This window comes from Nyctereutes procyonoides, unplaced genomic scaffold (genome assembly GCF_905146905.1).
Source record: "Nyctereutes procyonoides isolate TBG_1078 unplaced genomic scaffold, NYPRO_anot_genome, whole genome shotgun sequence".
NCBI lineage: Eukaryota > Metazoa > Chordata > Mammalia > Carnivora > Canidae > Nyctereutes > Nyctereutes procyonoides.
In genome coordinates this window covers 994,342-1,011,621 of record NW_026575024.1, presented here as the reverse complement: position 1 = coordinate 1,011,621, position 17,280 = coordinate 994,342, and the positions used below count along the sequence as shown (strand labels likewise).

Genomic DNA, 17,280 nt, shown 5'->3' with positions numbered 1-17,280 from the left:
CTCTCCGAGGCCTAGGGACTATTGCAAGTCCAGCGAGAGCTGGTATATTTTGCCATTTGCATTAAGGTTCGCAGGTTCTAGAAAAGGTATTTGAGATGAGCGTCTCCCAGGCACGGGACTGAAGGCCGTGTGTGGGGCCTCGGGGACGAGGCGGTGGCTCTTCCCCGCAGTTGGGACGCGTCCTGAGGAGGGTGTGTGTCAGGCGGCGGGGGTCTGCTTCCCTCTGGAGGGCTAGTTGTGGGACCAGCTCTTCTGGGTTTCAGAAGGAACCGTGCACAGTGTATGTTGAAGACCATGGTGTCCTTGGGGCCACGGAGCAGGAGCTGCTTCCGGGAGTTGCTGTGGGGTCCCAGCGCGGACAGGAGGCCTGGCCAGTGCGTCGGAGCCGCCGAGCCGGGCGCGGGGCCATGAGCTGCAGGCCGCCCCGCCCCGGAGCTGAACAGGTGCGGCTCTCCGCCACGTACTCGGATACCTTGTGCTCCGTTGCTACAGCGGTTACATTTCCATTTCAGAAACGTGTTGCTCTTTCGGATTTGAGGGTCAGTCGTGACGTCCGCACCGGTCATGTGACTGGTACCGCTGTGACCCACTGCGAGCGTCCTCGCTCCCCCGGTCTGAGTCCACTGTATTCCCACCGGCGTGGGTGCCCGCCACTGCGTCCTCTGAAGGATGCAGAATAGGTTGCTTTTGCTGCCTGTTCTTAATTTCATGGTAAAACTTTTCCCATTTTTCTCAGAGGGGTCACCACTGGGTCTCCTGTCCTTTCCCCACCAAGAGTCTCCAGTAAGAATAAGGAGTTAGATACGCTGCACGTTCCATTGGCGTCCATCTGTCAGAACTGGTGGAAGGAAAGTTTAGTTTCACGCATCTTTATGCTTTGCTGTCCTGTCGCCCTCTGACCAGCTCCGTCTGGTGTCACTTGTGCATGCGTGTCAGCGTGTGCTGTGCGTGCGCCGTCTGAAATCTGCCATCCGTTTTCTACAGCCTGTTGCTTTTGTGAAGGAGATAGATTGGGGCCACCACTGCATGATTTTAACCTGAAAAGTTATTTTTTAAAAAACTTAGAAATATTTGCAGACATTCAAAGTAGAGGGGCTGCTGCTGTGAGCCCCGGGGCCCTTCTCCCCGTGCGTCTCATGCCACGTCTGGCCGGTGCGTGCATCCCATGCTGTTGGCTCCCTGAGCACTTTGTGCAAAGGCAGTTGTGGGACCCCCGACAGAGACTTGGAGTGACAGCTCCCCAGTGCCTTCTCATGAGTGCAGAAGGGAGCATGCCCTGGGCTGGAGCATGGCATCCTGAGCTGTAGCCCTCCTGGTGTTTGGACTTTGGAGAGGGGAGAGGAAGCCTCCCCGTCACTCCTCCCCAGGTGGCCATGGCATCTCAGCCCTTCTTCTCCGCCAGCAGGAGGCAGTGCAGTGGGTCCTGGTGATGTATGCACGCAGAGCGCTGGGCACTTGGGTTTGCACTCAAGACCCTCTGAGGCGTTTGGCAGAAGCCACAGCCCCTGGCACGGGAGGCCTGCGGTCTTGGATGTTGTGCCTTAATTCTGAGATACCATCCAGGCACTTGTCCCATCCTTGTGATTTACTTCTGTGGATGTAAACGCAGTGTTTGAATGGGCCTTGGGCCTCTGTGGCTGTGTGGACTCTGCAGGGGGCGGGTGCCCTGAGCCGCTCTGCCTCCGCAGGACACCAGGCCCCAGCTCCAGCCGCCTGAGGTCCTTGATGGGGGCAGGGAAGGGTGGTCCGGGTGAACTGGTCATCTTGTCCCTGCACCTGCGGGCCAGAGGTGTTTCTCGTTGCAGGGAGCATGTGGTGGGGCCGAGACTGATCTTCAGTGTGGGAAGTCTCCCAGCTGGACGGCCAGGTTGATGGGTCCATTCTGAACATGGCACAGAAGAAGGTCTATCGGACTCCTCTATACTCAGCTCCAACCAAAATCATTGGCAGAAGCAGTGAGAACTGGGGACAGAGGGTTTATCCTCGTGTTCCTTTCTAACTGGCTGCACTTCGAAGCAAGTCACGCTGCAGCCCCCTGCCCCTGTGGATGGAGCCCAGGCAGGAGAGCTATACTGTGCTATGGGACTCCGCCTCCCTCTGGAGCCTGGGGATGAGGAGGTGCTGTCCACTGCTGCAGGGACTGCTGGACTCGGGTGCCAGAGCACTGGCTGGCTGGGACTTCTCCCCCTGGACATGTCCAACGGATGCTCGTGCGAGCAGGGTCTCCTCTGCCACAGACCCTCGCCCCGTAGCATCACGCAGCCTGGTTCTCCCACCTGGCTTCTGAAAGTGAAGCGAGCCTGAGGATCATGGAGGACTCCCGGGGCCGGGTGGCAAGGGTGTGGGGGGTGGGGGCGGGGGCGGGCAGCGGAAGCACACAGACCCGGGCGGGGGTGGGGGGGGTGCTGCTAGTCCCTGCAGGGCTCCAGACTCACAGGCCCAGCGAGTCCTTCATGTCTAGGCGTCCAGGCATATGTTTACTGTGAAACAGATGTTGAACAACAGTGTTTCCAAGACTCAAATAGTGAACTCACCAGCACTTTGAAAGGAATGCACTGTTCCAGAACCTTCAAGAATTCCACATGTAGAACCTATATTGGATTAAATTCATTTATTATCATAAAGTTAATCTTTCTGATTTCCAGTGCAATCATAGTTCTTTGTCCTTGTTTCCCTCTACCATCAAGTCACTAATTCTGCTCAGAAGATGGATTCATGTGTCCCTTGGTTCCTGCACACCTGGGGGAGGGGGCAGTCACAGAGGGGAGAGGGGCCACTTCCCCGTGGCAGGGCTGCTCTGCAGGGTGGGGAAGGCAGGCCCTGTGGTGCGGGTCATCCCAGGTTTCTGTAAGGGCAGCGAGGAGCCCTGGGGAGGTTGGGGGTGGGACGTGACCCAGTTGGCTTTTGGCCAGGCTGCTTGCTGTGTGGGTGGTGGACTGAGGCAGGGTGAAGGGTGCGAGGAGGCAGCAGCCTGGGGAAGCACGGTGTGGCCAGAAGTCCGCGGTTGCCCTGGGGTCCCGGTGTGCCCCCCTCTCTGTGCTGCTCTGTCCTTCACGTGGATGTGTGAAGCCCCGGAGAGTGAGGGCCCAGGGGCCGGCGTGGGGCCTGGCCGCAGCTGCATGCTCACTATGTCTTCGTGGGGAGCTCTGGCCCCTTCCTCAGCCACTTGCTGCGTGGACGCTGCCCACTGGGCGGCCCAGCGCAGCCTGGCTCGGGGTGATGGGGCTGGAGCGCACCTCCTAAGATCTGTCTTCAAAACTGGCTGCCCTGGACCCTAAGTGCCCTTGCACTCAGGAGACCAGAGACCGTCCCCCGTGCTCACAGCCCCGTGACAAGAGGACCACCACCATCCCTGATTCACGAGGCCAAAGCCCAGACACCCTGGGCTGGGACCACCGGATGCGACCCCTCCAACAGCCCGGTCCATCCAGCCTGCAGAGGGTGACCCCGCACCCTCCCCGCCTGCCCCCTCCCATCGGGGAGCCGGGGGGTGGGACCTGACTGCCGCCTGCCGGGCACGGGGCGGGGACCAGTGGTGTGCCCCGCCCGCCAGCCCGCCCTCTGCGGTGGCCGTCCGGGGGCGACACGTCCTAGGAGCGCCAGACGGAAGCGCCGCTGGGACTGACACGTGGCCTTGGGCGGCGCTGCCCTTGTGGGTCGGCCGGGCAGGAGCGCGACCTGGACGCGCTGTGCCCGTGGGCAGCCGTCCCCGATGCAGCCGTTGCCACCGGAGGAGGCCCGCCGGGACGGGGCCGAGGACACCCAGTGGTCCAGGTGGGGCCGTGGTGCTGGGGGCGGTGGCTTGGGGAGGGGGCGAGGCCACCGTTCCTCCACCAGGGGTTGCGCACTTCCCTGGCGGTCCCCACACCGTACCCAGCCCCAGCCCGGGACTTCCATCCAGTCCCAGGGCCGGGAGTGCCCCCTGAGCCGCCTCCAGGCAGGAGTATCCCGGGAGGCCTTCCCAGGGGCAGCGGCCGTCATCCTGAACGGTGTAGAGGGAGCCCCCAGGCGCAGCTTCGAGTCCTAGAACTGACCCTGCCAGGCAGGACGGCGCGGGATGGCGCGCGTGTCCAGGCCTGAGAGCAAGGAGCAGCGCGGTCACCGACAGGGCAGGCGACAGGGCAGGCGGGCTCCGGTGCTGGAGTCTGCAGCCCGGTGGCTGAGGCCTGGGCCCGCCTGCCAGCTGTGTGCTGCGGACCGCGCTCCATGGGGGGACCGTGGGGGCCCAGGCAGATCCTTATATTCCATGTCCATGTCCACTGCCAACATGCCCAAGTTCCCAGGGCAGGAGCTCTGCTCACACTCGTGACACATCCCAGGGCAGGAGCTCTGCTCACACTCGTGACACACGCGGCAACCAACACCCAGGTGGGGACCGTGGGGAGTCCCCAGACCACCTGCCTCGGCCCTTGCTCTGTTCTGTGGACCAAGCCACACAGGCCAGCCCCTGGACCCCAGGCCCAAAGTCGGGCCCTGGGATGGCAAGGCCAGTCCACCCGCAGCTCAGGGCCCAGGAGCCGGTGTCGGGGGCTCGGCCGCTGCTCCCGCAGGGTGACGGCTCCTTCCTGACGGCACAGGGTTGCAGGAGGCCCCTGGGGCAGAACCCCTGAGACGGGGCACGATGGAGACAGGCTGGGAGCCTCCCGTGGGACGGGGTGTGGAGAGTGGGGTGCAGGCCCCGTCCCCGGGCCGGGCCCCACCGGAGCAGAGCACTGCAGCCGGCTCCCCGGGTCCAGGAGCGCTCCGCCGCCTGCCCAGCTCTCGTCCTCCCTCCCCGCCTTCCCTTCCCTGCCTCGCTGTCATCTCACCCTGGTTAAGGAGGGGCCGACCCAGGGGGCGGGCCGGCTCCTCGGCCATCTGGGCAGAGGGTTGTGGCCCAGGGCTGCAGAATGTTCTGTTTCAGTGGCTCGGGCCGGCCCTGCCTTAAGGACTTCCCTCTGCACTTGGCTCAGGAAGGAGCACCTGCAGCTCCCCGGGACCCTGGCAGGCAAGACAGCCAGAAGTTCCGGAGGGGTCTGTGGGGTCCTGGGTGCAGCTGGGCTCAGCTGGGACGGGCCAGTCCCACCCGAGGGGACAGTCGTACTCAGCCGCAGCGAGTGTGGCTGCTCACTGCTGCCAACGTGGTGTGCCGTGGTGTGCCCTCTGCGCCGACCGCCGCGCGACTCTCCCCTGAGCCCCGGGGGGCAGGGCCACCACTCTCCAGCAGCATCCCTGGGGGCGGCGGCCAGTGGCCTCGGGCCTGCGTGTTCTCTCCGGCTTGCTGCCCTCCTGGCCTGTAGCGGCGGCACATTTCCCTTTTCCGAGTCGAGGGGCCACGTGACCATGCGTTTACTCAGCCATGGATGCTTCTTATGCCCATGGGGGCGTTGGGAGGATGCAGAAGGTTCTAGAAGGTTCACAGGAAGCGTTCTGATGAGCTGGGGACACAGACCTGAGGCTCAGGACCGGTCAAAGCAGGATGAAGCCCCGCTGGCCAGTGGTGCCGTCGACTGTTCCCCAACGGTCATCCGCAGGGTCCAGGCGTCTGGGTGCGGCGTCCTAACCCGCCCTTGGGCAGCTGTCGGGTCTGGGTTGCCGCCTCCAGCCAGACTTCCTTGTTCTGTGTCCCCAGCAACTATAGAGAGGAAGTCCCGCTGCCTGCCTAGCTGGCTCTGCCCGGGGGGCCTCTGGGACCGTGCCCCATGCGCACTCTGAGCGTCGGTTGCCCGCACGCGGATGGGCTTTTCCTGGCTTCCCGGGGTCATGAGGGGGCCAAGGGGCAGCACCATGTCCTAGGCCCCCCAGCCGGCCCCTCCGGGGTTTCTAGCTGGACCTCCCACCCAGAGAGCAAACACAGCCAGGCTCTCGGGGTCACCAGTGACACGCGCCTGAGGGCAGGTGGGCAAGCTGGGGCACGTGCCAGTCTGGGTGCGGGTGACCGTCCACCGCTTTGACCACAGAAAGGAATGAAGCTCCTTTTCGGAGGCACCTCTGGACCGCGGCTGTCCGTGGGATGTTGAAAGCGTTGCTCCCGCGCCCTGCCATCGTCCCGGGGCACTCGGGCAGGACCACACACGCTCAGAGGGCTCCAGCACCGGGCGCGGCGTGGGCCCCCCAGGATGCGGGGCGTGGGGCCACGGCAGGGCAGGCGTGCCCCCGGCGCTCCTCCTCGGGCTGCAGCCAGCTGGGCTCCGGCCGGCCTGACGGGCAGCTTGGACTGTGTAGCTCTGTGCCTCCCTAGTGAGGCCAGCGGGCACGTTTGCTCAGGAGCAGCGACCCCGACAGGCCTGCTGCCCCGGGATGGACGCCCGGGTGAGGCGCTCCCGGGGCGGGTTTAGTCAAGTCCCAGGGATGAGCACCCGGGAGACGTTGGGAGTGTCGTGTCCAGGAGGAGATGCAGGCCCGAGCCCACGAGGGGTCCCAGGTCCATGTCAGGTGGGCCCTGAATGCCACCTGGGAGCTCACCTGCCTGGCAGGTGCCTGTCGCCTGTCCCCTGCCCCCACCGCCTCATAGACTTTGGTTCCAGACAGAAAACTAGTGTCTGGGCCCTGAAGCCCAGAGGGAGAGTCGGCGAGCTGCCCTGTGGGTCCACCCGTCCACGTTGGCGTGTCAAGCAGGGGAGGCCGTGGGGACGGGTCGGGTCTGCCCCTGCGCTGCTATTCCCATTGTCTTGGCTTCTCAATCATTCCAGTAACATTTTAAGAACCAGGACGTGGGGTGGGGGCATGATGACGAGGAGTCACGGGGAGTCTGGGTGGAGCACCTCCCAGCCTCGGGAAGCAGGGTCTGGTGTCCGGCTCCCAGGGTTACAGAACTGGGGGTATTTTTAGCTCAGGACCCTATTTCCCACTGGCCTCATGTGGGATGTTCCATCATGTAGGAGCAGGGAGCAGCGGGGGGGGGGCGGAGCCCTGCACCCCGCACCCCTCTGACACCCAGAGACCTAGCTTGAGGTCCACGCTCCCACTGCTTCACGGTGCGCGTGGAGGAGCGCCAGCCCCGCGAGGCCAGCGGCACCCACGCCTCTCCCCCTGGAGCGTTCTCTAAGGGGCCACACCACACCCCCAGCCCCAAGCAGGCCTCAGATGCGGGGCGGCTTGCGGACAGAAAGCCAGGCTGTTGGAACTTGGACTCGTTCGCCCCAAAAGCCCCGAGTGACAGTGCCCCACAGACGGGGGTGTCTGCGGCCTCTGAGGACATGGCTCCCTGGCTGTGGGGGCGGCAGGGAGGGAGGGATGGCCCCAGGGCGCCCGTGGTCGGCCCCTCCGCACACCTGATGCCCAGGGAGTACCTCCTCCTCCGCGACTGTGGCTCTCCAGGGGGATGGACCCCATGGGGACATGCCAGCCCGAGGTCATGGACTCGGCTGCCGCAACTCCCTCCCGGCGGTCACGACGGCCCCTTGGTGGACATTGGGAACTTGCTGGTCGCTCTGCTGTTTACCGACCCGTGCAGGGGGCAGATGTCAGGGGCAGGAGCCCTTCTTCATGGGGGAAACTTGTTCCGTGTCCACGGCCCCGCCCAGAGCCAGGCCCGCCTGCGGGGTCCCAGGCACAGCTGACCCGCCGCCCATCAGGTTCCTGGCATGGGCACCGCCCGCAGCCACGTGGGGGTCCTCAGGCCTGGGAGGTCTCCCTGGGGAGAACCGCGCCCCACACCTGTGTCCCACTGGGGCCGTCAGGTGCGGGTGGGAGCCCTAAGCTCCCCGCCAGTCTGCTTCAGGCCCCCCGCGGTCCTGACCACCCCCCATGGTGCCACCGCACGAGACGTGGCCAGCCGCCCGTCCCCACCCGCACGAACGCTGCCCACAGCTCCCTCCCTCTCCCGTGGCTGCAAAGTAAACTTTGTCTCTGGGGACAGTTCTTGGTTTCTGGAGTCCCTCCGAAGGGTCACCTCCTGCCACATCTTCCGTCAGCGAACGTCCGCACAGCAGGGGCAGCCAAGCTCACAGTTTGTTCAGATTTCTGCCACTTTTTCTGCTGCCCAGGACACATGGGGTTGCCATCTCCTTGTGGCTGGGACAGTTTCTGACGTCCCCGGGTCTCAGCGACAGTCACAGAGCAGTGACCAGGAGTTTCAAGGACCATCATCCCCCTAGGGACACCTGACTAGTGACCTCCCCGGGCATCCAGAGCTGCTTCCCCTCACCCAGGTTCTCCAAGGGCCGGCTGCCCCGGGGGCACCGTGTCCCCTTGCTGGCCGTCCAGCCCTTGGTCCTGCCCCTTGGTCCTCTGTGGGGAGGCACCGTTTTCCTGGGGACCCTTTGGGGACCCACTGTCCTGCTCCCTCCCTGTGGGTGGCCCTCCCTCAGCAGGGCCCCCGGTTACTGAGCTGTCAGCTGCTGCCCGGCACCCTCCTGGGCCCCCCGATCGTTGGGACGTGGGTGCTTGGATCCTGGCCGCCAGTCCAGAGAGCACGTCCCTCCTTCCGCGGTTTGTTCACCTGCCCTTCTGGCCGCCCGGCTGTCCCCAGGCTCTGCTGTTGCGGGCGGCTCGCTCCTAGTACCTGCCCTGCGGTCGGAGGGGGCCCCACGCGCAGGGGGACCTAGGTGTTGGAAGGTGGCCACGCTGCCCCTCCTCAGCCTGATGCGGCGCCTTCTCTCCTGCAGGCCCGAATGCCAGGTGTGGACAGGGACGCTGCTGCTGGGCACATGCCTCCTGTACTGTGCCCGCGTCAGCATGCCCGTGTGCACCGTGTCCATGAGCCAGGACTTCGGCTGGAACAAGAAGGAGGCCGGCATCGTGCTCAGCAGCTTCTTCTGGGGCTACTGCCTGACCCAGGTGGTGGGCGGCCACCTGGGGGACCGGTAACGGCTGCCGCTCCCCACGCAGGGCTGGGGCTGCTCCTGGGGGCGGCGGCTCCCGTGGAACGGATGAAGGGAGAGGCCCCGGCCAGGACAAGACCGTGGCGGGGGAGCCGGGGTCCTCGGGGGAGGTGGTCGGGGCCGGTGCACGGCTCCCCTTGGGCCGCGTGGCCAGAGCACCAGCTGCCCGGCGGGGTGCTCGTTGGCACCGACGGACAGCGGGACCCGGCCCCCAGCGCCCGCCTCTCCTGCAGAGGAGGGTAAGGCCCAGCGGCCCGGCCGGGGCTGCGCTGAGCGAGGCGTGTAGCACACCGGGGCTCTGAGCCCTCCGCCGCGCAGCTCGCGTCACCGTCCTCCTGTCCTCCTCCAGGATCGGGGGTGAGAAGGTCATCCTGCTGTCCGCCTCCGCCTGGGGCTTCATCACTGCCGCCACCCCGCTGCTCGCCCACCTCAGCAGCGCCCACCTGGTCTTCATGACCTTCTCTCGCATCCTCACAGGCTTGCTCCAAGGTAGGGCTGCCCCCACCCGCGGTCTCAGCCACGGTAGAGCAAGGCGGGTGTGCGCGTGTCGTCCACATGTGTGTGTGCGCGTGGACGTGCTCATGCAGGTGGGTGCACGTGTGTGCACATCCCTGCACTCCCATGTGCTCCCGCGTGTGGCGTGCCTCAGGTCAGCGGCGGGGGATCCGGGTGGCCCCTGATCCGGTCCCGGGAGCCTCCAGCCTGGCGGGCGGCAGCTGTCCTCGTGGGCGGTCTGGCCCCGGGCAGGGGTGGACAGACCCCGCTGCCCCCGGCGGGCTGCTGGGTACCACAACGCCCGGATGGGGAAGTGCTGTGTGTTCTCTAGAAACACCTCAAAGTCTGGCACGTTCTCATGTCAGATGCCCTCCTCTGCCAAATGGTCTACTGCGCAGACACGGGTGGCAGCCCGGTGGGCACGCGGTCACTGTCAGCGCCACTGGCCCTGGCGCAGCGAGGACTTGCAGAGTTTCCACGTGCTGCTGGGCAGAGGCTGCCCCTGGCCCAAGCCCCCCAGGACCGCATGGGTCGCTATTTCCTGACCAGCCCCACCGGTCTGGCTCATGGGCCGTCAGCTCTTGTCCACCCCAGGTGCTCCCCGGTGGCCGGTGGCTGGTGCCGCATCTGGGCTATAGGACACCGACTGGGGTTTCTAGGCTGGAGCTGGCTCTCGGAGCAGCCGGCCAAATGGCCCTCAGCCCTGGCCATGTCCCCATCTTCCCAGGAGGCCCATCTGCGGCCCATTATGGGGTCTCGAGGAGCAGCTGTCACTCTGGGTGACTGGCGCTTGGCGTGGGCCTGGGCACAGGGCCCCGATGGGAGGCCCAAGCCCTGTCTTCCCCCCTGGCCTCTTAGCTTTTCCTCGTGCTTTTAGAGAAAAGCACAGAAAACATCAGATTTTGAAATCATTGTAGATTCACAGGAGGTTGTAAGGAAACATACAGGGAGGTCCAAGCTCCCTCCCCCCTTCCCATGTGACATCCGCAGCAGCAGGGCACCCGTGCTCCCCAGGTGGCTCCGACCTCACTGGCTGCACGCGTGCCGTGGGTGCCCGTGTGTGTGTCGGTGCCAGGGCCCTGGAGCTGGTGCAGCCCCGGGGCCAGGGGCGGGTGGGAGGAGTGCCAGCTCGGAGCCCGCCTTCCCCACAGCCTCGCTGGCCGCGTGACCGTGGGCAGCCACCAGCAGCCCCACACTGAGAGTCTCGGCAGAGAGGGGCTGAAACCTAGTCTGGCTGGTCCCCTGGGCATGAGGTGAGCAAGGACACCCCAAGCTTGAGTGACCCTCGTGGGCCCCAGGGGCAGCCTCCCAGCCTGGCTCGCAGCCCTGGCCGGACCCGCCCGCCGGACCCAGGTGACTGCCTGGGGACACAGCTCTCTGCTCGTTTCAGGGGTGTACTTCCCGGCGCTGACCAGCCTCCTGTCCCAGAAGGTGCGAGAGAGCGAGCGCGCCTTCACCTACAGCGCCGTGGGGGCTGGCTCCCAGTGCGGGTAGGTCCCGGCCCAGTGAGCCCAGGGGGACAGAGGGTGCCCGGTGGGTCCGGGCGGAGACAGGCCACGTGGGCGTGTTGCAGCTCAGGGTGACGTGGGTGGGCTGGTCCTGTGCCACAGGAGACCTCATCCCCGTGCAAAGTGCTTCTCTCGCACATCTTCTGTGCCTGGTGCCAGGGCAGGTGACCTGGCTGAGTCTCGGCAGGTGGGCTGGGGCAGCAGCCGCGCCAGCGAGGCCCCTTCCACCTGTGCCAGGGGAGCCAGATGGGACGCCGCCCCACTGGGGGAGGTGATCCATGCTCCCTGGAGGGCACCCGGCCCAGTCTGGACATGAGAACCCTGTCCCCGTACTCCCGCACGACACCTTGCTTGGGGAGAAAAGCCACGTTGCTGTGCTGATGGGGCTTCGCTCCACTGGGCTCAGGCCCCTGAAGTCCCCACTGCCACGATGTAGGCAAGAAATCAGCGGGTCGGGGGTGCCTGTGGGTGCACCAGGGGCAGTCCAGATAAAAACCCAGGGTGCCAGGGAGCAGAAATTCTGGAAGCTGCGTGGGCATGCTTGCATGAGAAGGATGGGCCATTTTTCTGAAACCCTGCCTCACGCGCACGTCCTGGGCCTGTGTCTTGGGCTGTGAGGTGCAGGATGAGGCACTGGCCCCGGAGGCCCCGATGGGGAGGCCACCCCGAGGCTGCTGGCCCCACTCCCCTCTAACCATCCTGGCCGGAGCTCGGCAGACGGCCCGGCGTCGTGCTCAGTTCCGTTGCTTCTGCATTTAGAAATCTTAGCATTTCAGCCTCCCTGAGTCGTGAAGCCGCACAGGCCGGAGGGCTAACTTGAGGCCCCAACGCCATCCCCTCTTCTTCGCCGCCTTGTGTAGTGTAGAAGGAGCCGCAGCTCAACGGGAAGCCGGCCTGAGGGTCTGGAGGCAAGAAACCAGGGCAATGCAGGGCCCTGGGGCCGTGTCGCAGCCGCGTGGCCGTGCCCACGTCCCCCGGGTCCCAAGGCATCCGGAAGGCTCCCGGGTGCTGGAAACGCTCAGCGAAGCACGCTCAGACGGGGGCCTCCGAGCAGCTGCTTCCCTGGGGACGAGCTCCCGGGGGGTGGGGATTCTCGGAGGTGTCGCCGGGGTCACGGGGTCATGGGGTGCCTCTGTCGTCCAGGACGCTGGTGACGGGGGCCGTGGGCTCCCTGCTCCTGGACTGGTACGGCTGGCCGAGCGTCTTCTACTTCTCCGGCGGGCTCACCCTGCTGTGGGTGTGTTACGTGTACAGGTACCTGCTCACTGGAAAAGGTAACCGTGGCCGGGGAGGTGCGAGGGCCTGGCGCCCGTGCCCGCCCGCAGCCGCGCCGCCACCCAGCCCGGGCACCGGAGCGAGCGCCCGCCGGCGGGGCCCCGGACTAGAGGCTGAGGGCCGCGCCAGCTCTCGGGCCGGCTCCGGGCAGAGGCAGGCACAGGCCGCTTGCGGGGCGGCTGGGCCAGGGATGGCAGGAAGGGGGCTTGGGGGTCCCAGGGCAGGGGAAGGGTCGAGAAAGCTTGTTCAGACTCAGCACAAGCGTTGACCCTCAAAGGAACATGCTGAGGCGCCGGCCGGGAGGACAGGAGGGGGCGCGCACAGCCGGGGGGCCGCGGGGCTGGGGGCGCGTGGCCGGTCGGCTGCAGGCGACACTGTGCCCCGACTCTGAGTAGCCTTCACGCGGAAACCCCTTGCTCCCCTCAGAGCTCATCCTGGCCTTGGGCGTTCTGGCGCAAGGCCTGCCGGTGTCCAGGCACACCAAGGTTCCCTGGAGACAGCTCTTCCGGAAGCCTTCCGTCTGGTGAGTGGCGCCTCGGGACCTCGCGCTGAGCCCACGCGGGCGAGGTGCACCCTCGGCGGGGGGCGGTGCTCCGGGGCCCCGTGTGCGGGCGGGGCACTGAGCCAGGCACCTGCTCCCCAGGGCAGCCATCTCCTCCCAGCTGTCGTCCGCGTGCTCCTTCTTCATCCTCCTCTCCTGGCTGCCCACCTTCTTTCAGGAGACATTCCCCAGCTCCAAGGTGGGTGGGCCGCCTGGCGCTCGCGGGCTGAGGGAGGACCCCGCAGCCAGTGCCCGGCACGCACGTGGGCCCTTGGTTCCGCCTGGACTCTGCGGGCTCTGGCACCGCGGGGGCTCACGGCCCCGAGACGACCCTCACGGTTGGCGCCTCTGGCCTGGTGCACGCTGGGAAGGACAGGGCAGCGCCCCCCCCCCCGCCGCGGCATCCCCCCCCCCCGAGGGACCGTGTGTGGCCGCCCCGGCGCTATCTGTGGATGGTCACTTCTGAGGATGGGGCAGGCGGGGGTCCTGACCTGGGCAGGGGCACCACCATCTGGCCACCCCGCGTCCCCCCGTCCCAGGGTGGGCCTGCACCCCCAGCTCAGCCCTGTCTCGGTGCAGGGAGCCATGAGGGACTCGGCCTGCAGGAGACAGTGCTCGTGGACCTCGGCCTGGTGGGGACAGTCAGGGTCACTGTGGGCGTTGCTGGGCGTGTGCAGCCAGCTGGCCCCTGCAAGCTGTCCCCTCTGATGCCCCCTCCTCCCTGCAGGGCTGGGTCTTCAACGTGGTGCCCTGGCTGGTGGCCATCCCCGCCAGTCTGTTCAGCGGGTTCCTCTCTGACCATCTTATCAATCAGGGTGAGCCTGGGTCAGGGGCTGCGGGGAACCCACTGGCTTTGCCACACTGTGGGGGGAGGGAGGCGCCCCTCCTGGGCGGTCTACAGTGATGGGAAGGGGCCCCTCAGGGCCTCGCAGGCCGCGTGGGACTCCGGGTGGCCTCCCCCAGCCTCAGTTTCTCCGAGGGCCTTGGGGTGCAGGAGAGGATTCTGTGACGGTGGCGTCCCCCCACCCCGGGAGGCTGGGTGCGGCCCCGACCCCATTCAGAGGAGGAAAGGCCCCTTGGTGAGGTCAGAGGTCATAGGTCCAGGTGTGTGTGTGAGCCCAGGACAGACGCTCTGCTGCGCTGTGCACGTGCGCTCACTCCTAGATGTTAGTCCTTCCTAGTTACAGGAGTGCTTCACGCTCATTGTGGAAAAAGGAGAGGACTTGTAGGAACTCGAGGAAAGCGCACTGGTAACCCTCCAGCCGCTTCCTCTGGGCACGCGCTGGACCGTGGCCTGCAGAACCCTTTGGACACACGCAGCACAGGGTACATGCGCGCACACACACGTGCACACGCCTCCCGCACGACACGGGACTCCCCACCCTGAGCCCGGGGCCCGTCCCTCCCCAACCTGCTCCCTCGCTGTAGCCGTGCCGGCTGGGGCCCCACGCAGGTGCCAGGTGCCCGCAGGGGCTCAGCACTAACGGGCCGATGGGAACGCGTCCCTGTCTCCCCTCTGCCCAGGTTACAGGACCATCGCCGTGCGGAAGTTCATGCAGGTAGGGAGGGGGCCGAATGGCTTTCTCTGGACGTCCCTATTTTGTTCCTGGGACCGAGGGTCGTGACGTCCAGTCACCGGACCCAGAAAGCATTTGGAGGGTGCCCTGGGTCAGTGCCGGGGTCGCTTCTCCTAGTTGTGCTGTGGGCTCCCTGCCCCTGGGCCCTGGCACACATTCTGGGCCTCAGTTGCTCCCCTTCCCCTCTCGGTCCAACAGGTGGGACGGGCTCATCGTGGGGCCTCCCCGGGGCCGGCCTGGGAGGGGCTCCCCCTGACCTTGTCCAGTGCACCCCAGGTGGCCCCAGGGAGGGCCCCGTTGGCCACCACGGCCCCTGGCCTGCCATCACCCCCCTCCCGCAGGTGATGGGCCTCGGGCTGTCCAGCGTTTTTGCCCTGTGCTTGGGCCACACCTCGAGCTTCTGTAAGTCCGTGGTCTTCGCGTCGGCGTCCATTGGCCTGCAGACCTTCAACCACAGGTAAGGGCCGGGTGCCCCCCCCACCGCAGCTGCCCCCTGCTGCCCGCAGGCGTCCCCACCACCCTGCACCCTGGATGCATGGGAGAGGCCACCGGGCTGGGGGCATGTGCAGGCGGCATGTGTCAGAGCCCCAGACGAGCCACCAGGACTAAAGGTTCTCTGGGTCCCAAGCAGGCGTGGACCTGGGACCTTAGGAAAAACAAACTTCGAGCCTGGGAGGGGCTGGGGGACGGGCTGCTGGGTCCCATGAGGAGCGCGCTCTGGCCTCAGCTGCTCGGCAGCACCAGCGTTTGACGACGAAAACTGTACTGGAAGTTGTTTTAGGGATCGGCCACTTAATGTCGCTTTTCAAATTAGTAAGCAGCAAACGAGTGTGCATTTGTTTTGTTTTTTAGGGGTTTATTTATTTATTTGAGAGAGAGTGTGTGTGTGTGCAAGTCGGGGGGACAGAGGGAGAGGGAGAGAGAATCTCTGGCCTCGAGCTGGTGCGGCGGGCGCCCCGGCGAGGCCTCGGGCCCTGGACTGATGGGCACCCTCGTGCCCTGGCTGGGCTGGCTTCTGAGTGTGCCCCGGGTAGTTCCCAGGCTGCAGGTGCTCAGAGGACCCGCCCCGGGCCCGGTGGGGTGGCAGCCGCCCTGGGGTCACTCCTCTCTCTTTCCCACAGTGGCATTTCGGTCAACATTCAGGACCTGGCTCCGTCCTGTGCCGGCTTCCTGTTCGGTGAGAGCCGCCCCCTGCTTGAACGACACGTGGCTGTTCCGCACCCTGGCATTGGTCACCCCAGCCTTGCCCCCCGCCTGGGCCCCCAGGGGCTGCCCCCAGCGGGTGGGCCTCCTGTGACCATTCCTCCTTCCTGTTCACAGGTGTGGCCAATACCGCCGGGGCCTTGGCAGGTGAGAGGCGGGCTGGGGTGCCTCCCGGCCGCCCCGGCCCTGAGTCCCCCCAACCCCTCCCGCACCCCAGCCCTTTGGGGGGGCTCCTTCGGGGCCCTCCAGGGTCAGACCCGTGGGGCGGGGAGGGTGCCTGGCGAAGCAGCCATGTGCCACGGCATGTACCCCGATCCCCTGGCCTGAAGGTGTGCGGGCTCCGGGGGGGAGATGTGGGGCTCATTCCCCACGGGGGTGCAGACCTATCCCGGGCAGTTCCCTGGACACCCCGAGAGGTCCCGGCCCTCCCTTGCCCTGGCAGCCTGGACCCCTGAGTTGGGCTTCTGGCCCCCGGACCCCCGGCCTCCCCTCTCGGAGCCCCACCCCCAGACCCCCTGGGCACTGCCCTCAGGACTGCCCGGGAGCCCTCGGCCTGCCCGCCCCTGTCTGTGCAGGTGTCGTGGGCGTGTGCCTGGGCGGCTACCTCATCGAGACCACGGGCTCCTGGACTTCCATGTTCAACCTGGTGGCTGCCATCAGCGGCCTGGGGCTGTGCACCTTCCTGCTGTTCGGAGAGGCCCAGCGGGTGGACCTGAGCCCCACCCACGAGGACCTCTAGCCGCCCCAGCCTGACCGCTGCCCGAGGACCCAGTGCCGTCCGCCTGCGGGTGATGGGCTCACTTTCAGGGCCTCCCACTCGTGACCCCAGATGTGTGAGCAGAAAGAGGACTAGCCCTGGCTGAGCCAGGCAGCCCTGGGTGGGCCTCAGTTTCTCCACCTGCCAGCGAGGTGATCGTGCCCTCCTTTCAGGGTTCATGGACTGTCGGGGGCGATGGAGTGAGTGTTTTCAGTTTCAGCGGCGTCATTACACACCTAGTCCGTTCCATGTAGATCCACGCGCCTGTGCAGTCACGCCCGTGGGAGCATCACCCTTCCTCGCAGGGGTGAGGCACTGCCGGACTGGACCCTTCCCCAGACCTGCCCTGCTTGGCTTCCTGGGCACGAGGGGGGCTGTCCTGTGTACTGCGGCCGTATCTCTGGCGCCCACCTGCTAGGTGACCACCCCAGTGGGTGGTCATGATCACCAACATTGGCTCCTGGCCACCACCACGTATCCCTAAGAGGACTGCCCCCCCCCGTGGCATTTCTGCTTCTCCAAGCAGCCAGGCGGAAACCCCTATGTCAGTGGGTGGGCTGTGGGCTAGATGCCCTCTCCCGTCTTTGGGGACTCCCTCCCCCCGCATCCCCCGTGAGTCCCTTGGCACTAGTGATGTGTCCTGCCTCCCTGGAGCCTGCGGGCGCCAGCGGTGAGGGGACTGTGGGTCCCTCTCCTGCCGGGGGTGCTCCAGGGACCAGGGAGCCCTCCCGCATCGTCCTCTTGTAGCAGAGGCGCTGGTCATCTTGGGAATTAATAATAGATCTTGCAAGATGTATATGTAGAAAAAAGAAACTAAGAATGTGAAAAAGACTTATTTAAAGGATGGCTATTAAACTGGAAAAGGGAGACTGTTACTTTATTAAATAATTAATTATTTTTAAAAAGATTTTGAGACAGTGACACAGAGAGAGAGAGAGTGAGAGAGCGCGCGCATGCATGGGGAGGGGCAGAGGGGGAGGGAGAAGCAGGCCCGACGCAGGGATTCGATCCCAGGACCCCGGGATCCTGACCTGAGCTGAAGGCAGATGCTTCACAGACGGAGCCCCCCAGGTGCCCGTAACCTTTTTTTTTTAAAAAAAAAGAATAAACATGTATGAAA

At 65.7% G+C, this 17,280-nt stretch overlaps 1 protein-coding gene across 4 annotated transcripts; it reads left to right on the top strand.

Moving 5' to 3' along the window:
• The first annotated feature begins 3,621 nt into the window (after positions 1-3,621).
• Positions 3,622-17,035, top strand: SLC17A9 (solute carrier family 17 member 9). 4 transcript variants are annotated; one of them, XR_008662090.1, is made up of 13 exons: positions 3,622-3,774; positions 8,589-8,786; positions 9,154-9,293; positions 10,690-10,789; positions 11,951-12,081; positions 12,509-12,605; positions 12,726-12,822; positions 13,351-13,438; positions 13,805-13,949; positions 14,148-14,182; positions 14,542-14,657; positions 15,322-15,377; positions 15,521-15,550. XR_008662090.1 is itself a non-coding variant. In XM_055307528.1 (13 exons), exons 1-13 carry the CDS (start codon positions 3,713-3,715, stop codon positions 16,140-16,142), a joined length of 1,314 nt encoding a protein of 437 aa, XP_055163503.1. In that variant the 5' UTR covers positions 3,622-3,712; the 3' UTR covers positions 16,143-17,035. The 4 variants fall into 4 exon arrangements, 3 of the variants coding, with proteins under 3 accessions (XP_055163503.1, XP_055163486.1, XP_055163494.1); XM_055307528.1 differs by lacking the exon at positions 13,805-13,949 and adding an exon at positions 15,979-17,035; XM_055307511.1 differs by adding an exon at positions 15,979-17,035 and having other exon boundaries at positions 14,148-14,657.
• Positions 17,036-17,280: the final 245 nt, after the last annotated feature.

Excerpts from the sequence above, each read along its gene's own strand:
- SLC17A9 (XM_055307511.1), top strand. The coding sequence starts at position 3,713 with ATGCAGCCGTTGCCACCGGAGGAGGCCCGCCGGGACGGGGCCGAGGAC. Across the intron at positions 9,294-10,689 it reads CCTCACAGGCTTGCTCCAAG|GGGTGTACTTCCCGGCGCTG; the intron begins GTAGGGCTGCCC and ends TGCTCGTTTCAG. Across the intron at positions 12,606-12,725 it reads TTCCGGAAGCCTTCCGTCTG|GGCAGCCATCTCCTCCCAGC; the intron begins GTGAGTGGCGCC and ends CCTGCTCCCCAG.